Genomic DNA, 12,995 nt, shown 5'->3' with positions numbered 1-12,995 from the left:
TTATCGATAGCTGCCAGATTGGGCAGCTGTCGATGAGTTCGTTATTGTGCTGTCGCGGTTGGGCCTGCGGCTGACACTGCTTGTCCGGTTCAGCAGCGACGTGTGGCTGAAGGAGAAGTGCCGCGGCTGCGCAACAGCCTGTTGCGGCCGTTCTTCGGTGGGTTTCTCGGCCGGGGAGAATTGTTCGCGCTCGGGGGTTCTCTCGAGATACCGGCGTGTTGCCAGCGATGGCGTAGATGGCGCGACAAGGCGAGATGTAAGCGACGATGCCCCGAATCGTCTGCGAGGGAGGGCGGAAGAAGCTGGCGATAACACTTCGTTCGGACTTGTCTGAGAGTGGTAGGTGTGGGAGGCGGCGCGAGCCGGTGTGGTGAGCTCCGTAGCAGCTCGTGAGGGGGCACGGAATCGAGACTCGTCGTCATCTTCTCCAACAGTACCCCGGCGTGACCGGAGCAGGGAGGTTTGACGGCCATTCTCGCGCGAGTCCTCGGGCTCCTCGGTGCCCGCTCGTCGGGTTCTCAAGAGCATCGAAGACCTCCGACCATCTTCGGGCTCCTCGGTAACCGCACGACGAGATCGGCCGATGAACAGAGATGACTTCCGGTGAGCCGTCTTGCTGCCGTCTCCTGGAGTGCTTGGGATTGTCCCAGGCGGTAGAGCAAATCTAGGGCTCGGCAGCGAGCTCGAGTTGAGCATGGTGCTGCGCCTCTCCTCATATTTGGACAAGGTTCTGGGGCTGGTGACGGCATTGGCATTTGGCTTTGGGAGGGTTGGCTGCTCCGAAGTTATACTAGAGCGTCGTTGAGCGGCTCCACCGGTAAACGTCTTGACAACCGTCGGGGTAGAAGGATTCGTCGTTTCCTTGGGGGTAGGTACGTTGACTTGGACAGTCCTGTTGCCGGCCGCTTCCTCACTCAGTGCCAGAACCAGCTCTGTCAGGCTTCGACAAATGCTGTCGGCCTTGCGTCGCAACTGGCGATCGGTCAAGTTCGTGCCAATGCCGATAGTGCTTGCACCGCTCGAAATGGGGCCCGGTTGACCTGCTGTGCCCATCATGTTGGCAAGTGCCAGCGCGTCCGTGGCAGCCACCTCAAGCGCTCGGGCTACTTCGTCACTAAGGAAGGGCTTTGATTTGCTGACAGCAGAGAGCAGGATGGGCTGCTGGGTTTCGCGTTGCGAAGATGTGGTGCTGACGGCATCATGCTGAGGATGGTTACTGCCCGGGGTTCGTTTCGGCGAAGTGGACATGGTGGTGTTGGTTGCGGTCGGCGGACGCTCATCCGAGGCTCGAGACATTGCGGCGCCGGAGGTTGCAGGCAGCTTGCCGGTCAATTCCAAGCGATGGATTCGCGACTTGAGATCGTCCAACTCGTCCCACACAGTCGAGGGTGCGTTCGTTGAGGCCGTTGCTGTCGACTCTGTGCCCTCAACCCCGTGACTAGTATCTTGTTGCGCTTCAGTACGCGGAGACTCGGTCGATTTCGGAACCAATGGCGAGGAATTGTATGTGCGTGTTTGGCCGTATGAGAGGTTCGATTGTCTATACGCCGAGTTACGAGCAGCGTAGCCGGTGTTGCTGTCGGTCAGCGAAGGTCGCCTCCGTGCATACGGCGAGTTCTCGCCCATCGGATCTTGAAAGGTGAAAGATCGGGACGTGCTGACGGTAGAGCGACTGGCCGAGTGGCCGGCAGAGTGGAAGGTCTTCGCGCGTCCAAGGTCCTCCGCGGGATGAACAGATGCTGGACGGTCTCGAGTCAGGGTTGATCGGTACGCCAACGCGCGTGCCATTGGGTCAGCAGCACTTTCGTCGTCTGGTTGTCGCACCCGCTTTTTCGAGGTCTCTTGCTGGTCGGAAAGGCGACGACTGATCTGGGGCGGGGAGACGGGATGATGATAAGACAATGGGACAGCTGCCGAGAGGGGTCGACGATGGGAGGACCTCGCGACACGGGCCTGTTGGTCATCGTCGGTCAGCTCACGGTCGTCCATGGCGAAACCCTGTAGGCATGTGTCCAGGACGCCAGGGTGGGCGTTGCAGGGACGGGAGAAATGAAGCAGCGCTAGAGGCGCTGGATCATCCGACCCAGGCGGGGAATTGAATGGGAAAGGACAAGAAGAGCGGGATGATCAACTAAAAATATGGAAGACGGCTTGATACCACGGCGAACAGACGCTGCCCCCATTGCAGGGCACGGCCGTTCGCATCGCGCTAACAGATTCCCGAAACAACAACGCGAATTCATGAAAGGTGGCTAAACTTACTATGGCACTTGGCTGTTCCACTGGCGCAACATCGCCAGAGCCACGACGTGTTGGCTCTTGCCTCGCGATTTTCATAAAGACGTCACCGGTGGTGTCGTCGGCCTCGGCGGACAGTGGCGGTGTCATTTGCGAGTAATCGTCGTCGCGTCTGCCTTCGAGTGCGCGCAAGGTGCGGTCGCGTTGGTTGGAATCGACGAATTCGTCGCCAAAGTCGAAAGACCGCATCGTAGAGGTACTGGTGTCGAGTCCCAGGCTTCGACGAGACCCGGATGATCGAAAGGAGCGGATAGGAGCCACGCGCACCGAGGTGGTCGAGGTGCTTGCGGCAGTAGGTTTGAAAGAAACGGGCGGTCGCGACGCTACCGATTTTCGTTTCTCATCTGTCGGACTCGAGTTCTGCAGGGTTTTTGGTAACAATAGTTCGCGCTGACCCTGGGCCCAGTCCTTGGTTGTCCTGTCGGCCGGGGATTGAGCGTCGTCGGTGGTGTCGGAGGGATGCGTGGGGTCAGTCTCTACAGGCGGTGACTTGGCGTCGGTCGCATTTGACTCGCGGGATCGAGATGCTGCGGCCCGTCGAGTTTGCAATCTGGTGGGAAGGGCAGATGTCTTGGATTCTGAGTCGTCGCTGTGGGGTGGAAAGGACTGCACGATGACAGGAGAGTCAGGATAAGAGGCGGGCCGCCTTGATGAAATGGCCGTGTTCGCAGGGATGGACTGGGAAACGGTCTGGTATGTCGATGCTCTGGACCGCGGACTGAGTTTGGGAGGCGACTCGGGCAGCTCGTGGATGGGGCTCGAAATTCGAGGTGAGAGCTGGGAGAGTTGGCGGCGGGAGGGGCGGCGATCGTGGCTCGGTCGGAGTGAAGTCGGTCGAGTGTCTTGTTGTTGTGGGCTGTTAGTGTCGGATTGAGCGTTGTTGTGTTGTGGTTGTCGATGTTGCTGCAAGTCTGACGTTGTTGGCAGGGTGGTGGGAGAGGCGGTGTCGGTAGCGGTGGTAATGCCAACGCCAATGTCAATGTCAGTGACGGTGCTGGCACTGGCACTGGCAGCAGATTGGGTTTCGTTGGAGACCGGATCGGATTTAGGCGAAACAGGCGAGGGCGGGATGTGCTGCAGCAGTGAGGGGAGCACTAGTCGTGGGGATTGGTGCTGCTTGTGTAAGTCGGCGAATCGAAAGGCTGGAAGTTTGGACGAGTTGTGGCTCAGTCGATGGGCGTGGTAGGGTGAAGAGGGCGAGGTTGCTGAGGATATGGCTGACGCTGAGGGAGTATGGAATGCGACAGCGCTTTGCGAGGGGAATGAGGATGAAAGAGACGCGGACGCGGACGCGGATGCGGATACCGGAGCAGAAGATGACAATGTGGGATTCAGAGTCGGGGCATGGCCCGCAAGTTCGAAACCACCTCCTGGTGCTGGTGCTGTTGTTGTTGCTGCTGTGGCCGTGGCCATGGTCGCGTCGGGGGGGTCCTCCCTGTGCTGGACTCACACTGTCTCTCAGTTAGGAAATCCAGGTCAGGATCCGCTTTCTCGTTCGCTTGAATTGCTGCGCCTGCGAGTTGGCCAGGGCTTGTCGGTTTTTTTTCCCCTTCGTTTTTCCTCGGTTTTTCCCCCCGTCTGTTTCCCGGGCCTGCACTGGAGGGGGGGCAGTCCTTTTCGCTGTCTGTCTCTGACTAACCCTGGTCCACTCAAGTCAAGGCCTGTCCTTTCGTTCTTTTGGGAATCCACCCGTCCAAAAGTTGAATCTCGGGTTCCCAGGGGCGCCGTGTGGTGTGTGCGTCTGCTGCAACTAGTCGTTCGTTGATGCACGTGTATCGTTATTTTCTATTCTTCAGGTCGTACCCAAAAGGTGGTTGCTTTTTTTGTGGACCTGCGATGCTGCAGATTTTGTGACTCGGGCGATGTTCGTTGCTTTTCTCCAGGGTACTCGTGGTCCAGTTTCCTAATTGCGTGAGGTTCTTCTCTCTCTATCTTGCTTCTTCCGATGTCGTTTCCTTGTTTTGTGTCTTTGCGCAATCCGCGGCCGTTGGGACGGGTCGTTGCTCTCGTTGATTAGGAATTAGCGGTTTCTGTGGCACAGGTCGTTTGTTGCGATCGTCCATCAGGTGTATGTTCAGGTGGTTTGTATTGGGCGTGTGCACGTCGGCGTTCTGCGGAAATGTCTTCGCTAGTCGTCGGGCGATTCGTGGGAATGGCGTGCGTATTAGTGAGACGGGATTATTGCGGTATTCGTGAGGGAGGGAACGGAAGCAAGCGTATTAGAGGCTGTCGTCGGACTGATCGAATCGAAGGGAATTCCAAGGAGCGGTGGTGGACGCCGGCGTTCTCGGTGCAATGGACAAGCCAGTTGTGACAGAGAGGAGAGGATGGGATAAAGAACGGCCGATGGAGAGAGAGAGGGGGGAGAGAGGGATCGGGAGGGCCGAGAAGGAGAGAGGGAAAGACTGGCAGCGTGAGAGCTTGGGGGATTAGTATTAAGAACGGGAGGAAGGAGCGTCGTGAACAGGTCCAAGTGCGGGCAGGAGGGTGTGGGTGTGGAAGCAAGCAAGCAACGGGCTCCTCGTCCGGTGTGTGTGGTTTTGCCTCAAGAGGGAAAGTCTGAGCCCGATGCAGCCAGTCGGGAATTATTGATGAGCAGAGAGAAGCAAGGAGAGTTACAGTCGTTTTTGGGGCAAGGCTGGACGGGGACTGGACGGCAAAGAAGAAGAAGATGGGACTGAAGCTAAAAAGGTAAAGAAGGAGGAAAGGAGAGAGTTAGTTGGTTGTGGTCGAGGATCGTCGACTTGTCCTTCCCACTCACCCCTCCTCGAGCCGTTGTCTTCTCTCCCAAGGTTCTTTTTCGATGGAGCAGCAGAGAGTTCCTCAGGTATCTCGCCGGTCACCGCACTTCTTGCTCCAGTTACACCTAAGCTCACGATTTGTGGTGCTTTCCGCCTCTCAGGTTCCAGTCGAGAGGGGGTACCTCTACTCTCGACCAGAGACTGCAAGTGGCCTGTGTACCTGTGCCATTTGATATTGCCTCGTCGTTTCGTTTGGGCGCCAGCATCCATCTCCCCATACATGCATGCATGCCTACGGAGCACGGTGCAGTTGCGCCGTCCCGGCCAGATGTGCCTTTTGGTTTCAACGGATACCTGCCCAAAGACCAATAAGCAACAGCGGTAACTTACCAACGTCCTCGCCGTTGTCTGTCTGTTCGCCGGTTGCTTCCCACTTCGACTTATACCGATACCTAGTCTAAACCAAAGCTCGTTTCGTGCCATCATCTGGCATTGCAAATGCCACCGCTCGCTCGAAACTCTTCGTTTAACCTTGCCTCAAGCTTCTTATGCTTCGCGCGACCTTACGTCCAGTCAGTCACCTTGGCCCATGTACCTCGACATCTGTCTGTACACTACACTACGCGCAAGAGGCCAGGCACATTTCACCTTGTCACAGTTCCACCGCACCCAAATTGGCTGGTCCTTGCCGACCACGCCCCGGCTCCTGACTGATGTCTATGCGGTCCAGCTGTGGTTCTCGCCTGACGACCCCCGGCCAGCAGGACCTGCACACCTGTCACCAACATCCACAGATACACCACCCAAAAGAGGCCAGTGGACGGATTCGTGGATACTCACAGCGGGCCGTGGTGCCCTCCCGCCACCTGTTCTGCACACATGTTCCCTCTGAACCTGGTCGTTGAGAGGGTCAAGGACCCAATCACCGCCTCACCGCTCTTGCTGTCGGCTCGTCGATCGCATCCGCCAGCCATGGCTTTTATCGTCGACGTCCTCGGACGCACAGAAATACAGACTTCAGTTCTCGTTATCGGACCACACAGCTCCCAGCCCGTCTGCCCGGCTATGTTGACACTATCGAGTCTACGCTGCGAACACACTGGACATCTCGCTCTCATCTCCTTGTCCCACACAAGATGTCGGGAGCTCGGGTCTCCTTCGCCGTTCAGGAAACAAAAAGGCCAAGGCCGTTTTGGTGGAGAAGCCACAGGGAAGTCCAGCACCTTAATCTGGACAAATGAGGTGCGAGGACAGGGGTCCGCGGCTGTCAGGCAATACGCCTTCAGGGGTCTTTTACGTCGCTTGCAACTCAACGATTCGAGGTGGCTGGCACGACTAAGTAGTCGGCCCAGTTGGAATAGGGGAGGGATGACTTATTGACCATTTCGACGCCATGCGCTACATCCTCGACCAAGCTGCCACCGATAGTCGCATTAGTGCTGGCGCGACGTCAGCTTTAAGGAAGCCAACGAGGTCACGGGCGTTTTACTCGTGCCTGTCTCAAACATGCAACACCGCTGCTACCGCGCTGTCACCTTTCACAGCATGAGCCTGGAGAATCAGTCCGACGGGATCAAGACGCCAGCCCTACTTATGAGCAAAGAGAAAAAACAGGCACAACATGGCGGGTGCAAGCCAGGGGATGTCGGCTGGCAAACTCTTTCTTCTTAGAGTGAGCAAGCAAGAGAACGACTCCGTAAGCAAAAACAAAGGGGCTGGGCTGGGTCCCTACCCTACCCTACATAGTACATCTGCACAGAGAAGGGCAAACCACGGGTGCCAGGAGAAATCCGGCAGCCCTTGAGTCGCCTAGGCCTGCCATCACGTCGACTCGGGAAAACGCGAGAAATAGTACAGCGGAATATCGGGCCCATCCATGCATACGTACGGGTGTAGAGGACGCGCGAGCTCCGCACGACTGGTCCCTTCCCATCAATCGTCGACAGACAGACAGCGGACCCAGCTGGTTGACAGCTGCCAGCTAAACCCGCCCCGTGTCGGTTTGCGCTCAGTGCTCCCCGTCCAATCTCTGTAGCCTCCAGACTATGTGGTCGGTACCAAAATGCAACCACACGGGACGAGGCTCGAGCTCTTCTCCTCAAAATCCACCTTGACAATGGCGCCGACCCGTCATTCTGCAGCTTTTTCAACCCTCGAGATCCGAGACCTGACATTGTCGTACAGGTACGCCAGAATGGAGCCAACAGCACATCAAGGAATGCAGACCCCCGGGTGTGCAGTCGCAAGGGGTCTGCAGGTCATCACCAGTAGCACGACTCCCACGTGCAGGGACGACTGAAACACCCGCCCTCATGTTATCTGCGCCAATAACCGACTGGATCTCGCTGTGGCGCCATCGCTGCTGGCCGATTGGGCATTTTCAGTAGCAGACGTCGTCTCTCTGACTTGCTGATGGCATGTCGAATTCGACGCATTGTCGTTGCCTTCCCTGCCGGAGCAGCCTCTATCACAATTCAACCTTGAATGTCGTATTTTTCTGCACTCATCCTAAGAGCGGAGACGCTAGTGACGCAGATCCCTTCCAAGCCGGCAGGCAGGATTAGGGCTGCTGGAATGAGATGTTGATGAGGTGCAGAACTCCCAGCCAGGCCCGTACGGCTTTGGACAAGAGACGCAACGGTCATGGCCGTGGACATCAAGCTGTCACTTCAAAGAATGAGGTGAGCCTGGGAAGGGGGCAGGCTAGGTAATCGGCAGATGGTCACCAATTGGCTTTCAGAAGCACAGCAGACATAACATGAATCGAGATGGCGTTTTACCCCTTTACCATGCTTGGGAAAAGCTGCCACCTCATATCAGTCTGTCGCAACGCGCACGGATGGTCCAACGTCCAAACCCAAAACATCAAAACTCGGAACACCGTCTCATCTGGAACGCCCGGCTCGAGACTTGTCAGCAACGGGAACGAAGGACGAGTCCATTGTGGAGTCCAGCTCGAGTCTTTTGAGAACAATAGGACGTTGTTCCCAAACCCCAAGCAGGGATGTCTGCAGCCGCACGGGCTCAGGGTTGCGACGGTTGCGCATCGCTAAGATGAACAGAGGACTTTCCCTCCTCGCGTTCTTTCACGTTCCCACGCACAGATGGAAGATCGGACATATAGCGTACTTCGGTCGCAATCCCCGGTGCCGCGTTGCGATCGACTTCGGCAAAGTGAGACTTTCGGGAGGCCGGGGTCCTCGGCCGACACGCTGAGGTTGGAATCGACGCTCAAAACTCTCCGGTAATCGTACCGGTGAACAGAACTCCATCCATAGCCTGGCAACTATATACCAGGGGCAAGCGCTTTGGTCCGAGGCGAAGCGTTCCAGCCGGAATTTCAATGGACCCCCGAGTCTGCGAAACGAAACATTTTCGGTCGCTCTGCCTCAACACCATTGGCCTCGAGTCGTGCATTTTCCATCGTGTCATTTGGACGAACCAGCAAAGTGTCGTCTACGGTTTGCATTGCAGACCATCCGAGTTAGTGTTCCCGAACTGCCTTCCTATTTCGTCGTCGTCAACATAACTAGGTCTGCACCTAACATGGCTTGCCATAGCGCCTATCCATGCGGATCGATCAACGCGGCTCTAGGCCAATGTCCGGCCGAGAAACCTGGCAGAACCCCGGAGTCATTTCGGGCATCGACTTGGCTCCGGATTGGCTTCGCCTCTTTACCATGCTTGAAGACCGATAACCTCATGTCACCCTACAGTGCGCACGATGATCCGACGTCCAATTACAAACACCAATTATCGCAGACGAGATCATCTGAGAAGCCCGCCTCACTACTCCGATAACAGAATCGGCGGCCTCATACTATATTGTAGCTTCTAGGGTTATTTGCTACCGCTGTGCTAGGTCCATTGGGGCGAACAAACACTGACGCTCGATTGTCCGGAGCCTGGCGAGCGGCCCTCCCTTCCAGTCTGTCCCCGTACTCTCACTTGAATGCTCCGCCAGAGCCAAAGGTCAATGGCCTTAGGCCTTGCGTATAAAAGGGATGAAGCCTTTGACACACAAACTACCGCCCGGGTCGCAGAGGCTGGGGAGAGAGGTGGGCAGGGCCTACTCAATCGTTTTCGGGTGCGAATGTAAGTAGATTCACAGACTGTTATGCATTGGGAGCAACGTAAAGGTTTCCAACTTGAAGGTAGTCTTTGGAATATCATAGGATAGGCTTCTCACGACTTTGGGCCTGCTCGCTTCTTCTGCGACATACTCAAGATGATCTGAGAGCAGTGCCTCTAGCTCCTCCAGTGTCGTCCATAAACCGAACGAGCTGGGTAAGTCTCGATGGGAATGCCGTTTCGGCATGATTGCGGTGAGCGGTCGAGCAGCATCCGTGGTTCTTCCTCGCTGCCTTTTGCATTTTCGATACACCAGTCATCGCCTGTGTATTCGTTGATCTCGAAGTTCTGGCAGACTGCGGGATCCATCGAGTCTTTGCATTTCTGGACTCCATTGTATGAAGCTCACGCCTTACTTTAAATTTCGCTGTTTGGACGAAAGGGACTTGTATTTCTGTTCCTGGCGAATGTCAAGTGAAAAAAGATAGTGTAGGGTCAAGTCGATGACCAGTGTAGGATAAATTACCACCCCGTCTTCCTAGACCGCCGGCCATGGCTCTGTGTGATCTTCATGTACTTCGACCCCTCAACATGAACGACCGTACAATGGCGACACGAGCTGTGGACTCATCATTGACGGGACACGAGAACCTCTCTCAGAAGCCGGTAAGGGTTGGTACACAGGGGCCATAAGCCAGTTCGTCCTGTTTTGTCTTCTTCTTCCAGATGTTTTGACTCAATAGCTTGCCCCGGGGATTAACTACCATGGCTTTGTGAGGGTTTCCAGGCGGCACTGCTCATCGAAACGGGGGTTTGGCGTCATATCAAATTGTTCTTGTCTTTGGTATTCCGCAGTGAACAAACGGAGGAGGGAGAGAAGTAGTCACAAATCGAACATGATGGAACGACCTGCCATGTCATCGTCTCCTATCGAGTTTGCAACTTGAGCAGACGCAGCTCCCAGATGTCTCGAACGCCCAAAGCGCGAGTCACTGCTGTGAGGGTGGGCTTGGAGGGCATGGCGCAGTCTTTTGTGCAAGTCTTCTACTCGGTGACATGCCGAACCAAGCCGCTTTTAGATAATCTCGACCGCGACCCGTCGTTCGTATTGTCTTCCAGCGTGTTTGAACTCCTGGTATACATCAGAGCCTCCACATCACTGTAGTGGCTGCCGGAATGCCACGACACGTCCCGCAGCTTGTAGAGCGGTTCCCCAAGAAGGGGCCACCGGCATCGTTGAAGATCTAGCGAGGGAACACGAGCCAGGCGAATATAACCCGTATTCCGGAACCCGTTGTAAAGGGCCACGAATCGTTGCGAAGAACCCGCTCATGTTGAGACATGCAACCTCCAGCCAGTACCCTGCCTGGCGCGGGGCATCTCTCTGTCTGCTTGCTTATGCCGGACCATCCTGGCTTGTACGACGTGCAGCAGCAAGCACCAGGGCATGGGATAGAGGGAACTCTAGAATGAGGACACGTTGCAATTTACGCCTCTTGGGTAATGAGATTCTGTCCATGCAACCCTTCATGGGGGGACTCGCTGCACAGCTTTAATCGAGTCAAGGAGAAATCCGGAGACTCCAAGCCCGTAAATGTCAGCTACAGATTCTGTGGATAGCAGGATAACCTTTGGTAGATTGCTGCAGGCGGTTCCGCCCCAGCCGACACTGCCCATCTTATAGCCTCGCGACGGCAGAGACTGGATCATGTACTTCAGTTCCCAGGGTGACTCATGGGAGCGGCGTGTCGTTGACGCCAAGTTATGGTTGGAGCAAGCCCGTCGATGCCCGATGCCTCATTCTGTCCCTTTATGAAAAGTCGGATGATTATGGAGATTTCAGACTGGGATCATTGGGGCTTATTTCGGAATCAGCACCCTTTGGGAGGTTGTTGCTATCCCCTCCTCTTCTTATCCCGAAACAGGGAGCGACGCAGTGTTTTTCCTTGGGCCGAGAAGAACACTTGAGCCAACTGTGATATAACGGAGATGATCGAGCACTTATATGCTACGGAAGTTGTGGTATATAACACGAGCCTTGCCGAGGATACCTCCGAATGCATGGTTTGTTATGTCCTGACCTTGGACTTTGCTGTGCTATAGGTTTTATCATCGAATGCAACTCTAAAGCGGTCCAAGTATCTTTCTTTATGTCTCCCTTCACTACAGTCAAGGGTACGCCTAGATATGTACCTGTACTTGTTCGTATTGTATCTCGACCAGCCAATAGAAAGAAGGATAGTGAATAGGCCCGTCTGCCAGTTTTCAGTTCTCCAAAATATTTCTGTGTAAACACTCTGGGGGGGAAAAAAGACGTATGTTGCCAAGCGATAATGGGTGTTTTGGACTGAGAAGCTTGAGGCTCTCCCAGCCTTTTACACATCTCTGGCCACACTCAAAAGCCATCTCAACCTTCATTCATTGTCTTTCTGATCTAGAATAGGCATGCCTGTATGTATACAAAATAAGTAGTGGGGAAAGATTGTCTACAGCACACAAAACACGGCCTGAATCCGTGGCACTTCAAAATCGGACCTTTATTCATGATCGAGTCCTGCTCCCCGTGGACAACATGAACGCCGTTCTAAACCCACGTAGTACTTTCAGCAGAAGACTCGAACCACTCAGTCGGTTTCTCGAGGACGTGCACCTGCGGAATGTCGATTAGGCCAATGCGTGCCTCTCTCTCCAGCCTCCGCGACCCTGGCGACGACTGGTATGCCAAGGGCCTGGGCTATATTACATGCAAGCACAAAGCTATCTCCTCGGTCACTGGCCTTTGGTTCTGGCGGAGAGTTCAAACGAGAACAAGGAACACTAAGGGAAGACTGCCTTCTAAAACAAATGTCTTTCTGGTCTCGAGACGACCATAGTCATGACCGATGGGACGGAGCGCCCCGAGGAGTCAAACATCGCTGCCTGTTCACCTCAAAGGAATTGCGCAAAGCGGGAGTAAGGGTTAACCCTCGACGGTACCAGTAACAAGTTCTCTTAAATGTCTAGATCAAGGGGGGGAGGAAAGGTGGGATGGCTCTCAACATGACCAGGCCCATCTGTAGACGTCCCCCGTCAACCGCCGCCGACCTAGACCACGCCGAACCAAACACGCCAAACATCGCCCCGGCCACGGAGCGCTGGCCGTCCCAAACCACCGCAAAACACCAAACGCAAAGGCTATACTTTTCCCTCTCCCGTCCCGCATGCCCGATTGCGAAAGAAGACCGCCGATCCGTGGCCCGAGTTCTCCCTCGCATCGGCCGGGCCCCCAACGGCCCAGCCCGGCACATCCAAACGCGAAAAGCGGGGCCGCGCATCGGGGAACGAGTTTACCACGGCCATCCCGGCCACCGCCCGCACTCGCGATCGGCATCGGGGTTGCGTGGGAGGGCGCGGTTGCGCGCTGCTCACGTCGACTTCACTCACTTGTCGTTGCCATCACCTACCTTTTGCCCTCCATCTAGAATCGCCCGGTTCTCTGGTCCAAAGCCAGACGTCATTTGCTTGACCTCGCTTTACCCCTCTCGAATATTTATCTCCCTTCGTTTCCCCCATCGCGCCGACCTAGTCTTTGTCACGAAACTCAAATAAACGTCACGAGCCTAGAGCTGCGCCTCAAGCCGTAAGCCGACGGTGAAAGGGAACAAGAATGCCCCCCCCAAAACACACCGCCAAAGGCCACTGTGTCTTGGCGCAGCCACGCACTTCATCGGAAATTTGCACAGCCAGCCGTTAAGGCAGCCGCACGCGGGATGGCTAGTACCGAGAGAGATTAACCACCAGAGGACCCTATCCCATCGGGAATTGCGGATAAGTCCTTCCGAAAAAGGCAGGGACATCGTGGGCGGAAAATAAAATGAATGACCTGAAAGACCGGCTTAAACCTAC

The 12,995-nt window shown here is 55.5% G+C and overlaps 1 protein-coding gene across 1 annotated transcript; it reads right to left on the bottom strand.

The window, feature by feature from the left end:
* Window positions 1–3,711, bottom strand: ColSpa_04177 (uncharacterized protein; the record flags this gene model as incomplete). The annotated part of the gene is made up of 2 exons (XM_049270389.1): window positions 1–1,998; window positions 2,263–3,711. 2 exons carry the CDS (start codon window positions 3,709–3,711, stop codon window positions 1–3), a joined length of 3,447 nt encoding a protein of 1,148 aa, XP_049126346.1.
* Between the last annotated feature and the right edge of the window lie 9,284 nt (window positions 3,712–12,995).

This window comes from Colletotrichum spaethianum (assembly GCF_022836535.1).
Source record: "Colletotrichum spaethianum MAFF 239500 DNA, contig08, whole genome shotgun sequence".
Classification (NCBI taxonomy): domain Eukaryota; kingdom Fungi; phylum Ascomycota; class Sordariomycetes; order Glomerellales; family Glomerellaceae; genus Colletotrichum; species Colletotrichum spaethianum.
The sequence above is the reverse complement of the archived record's forward strand: the minus strand, read 5'-3'. Positions and strand labels throughout refer to the sequence as shown.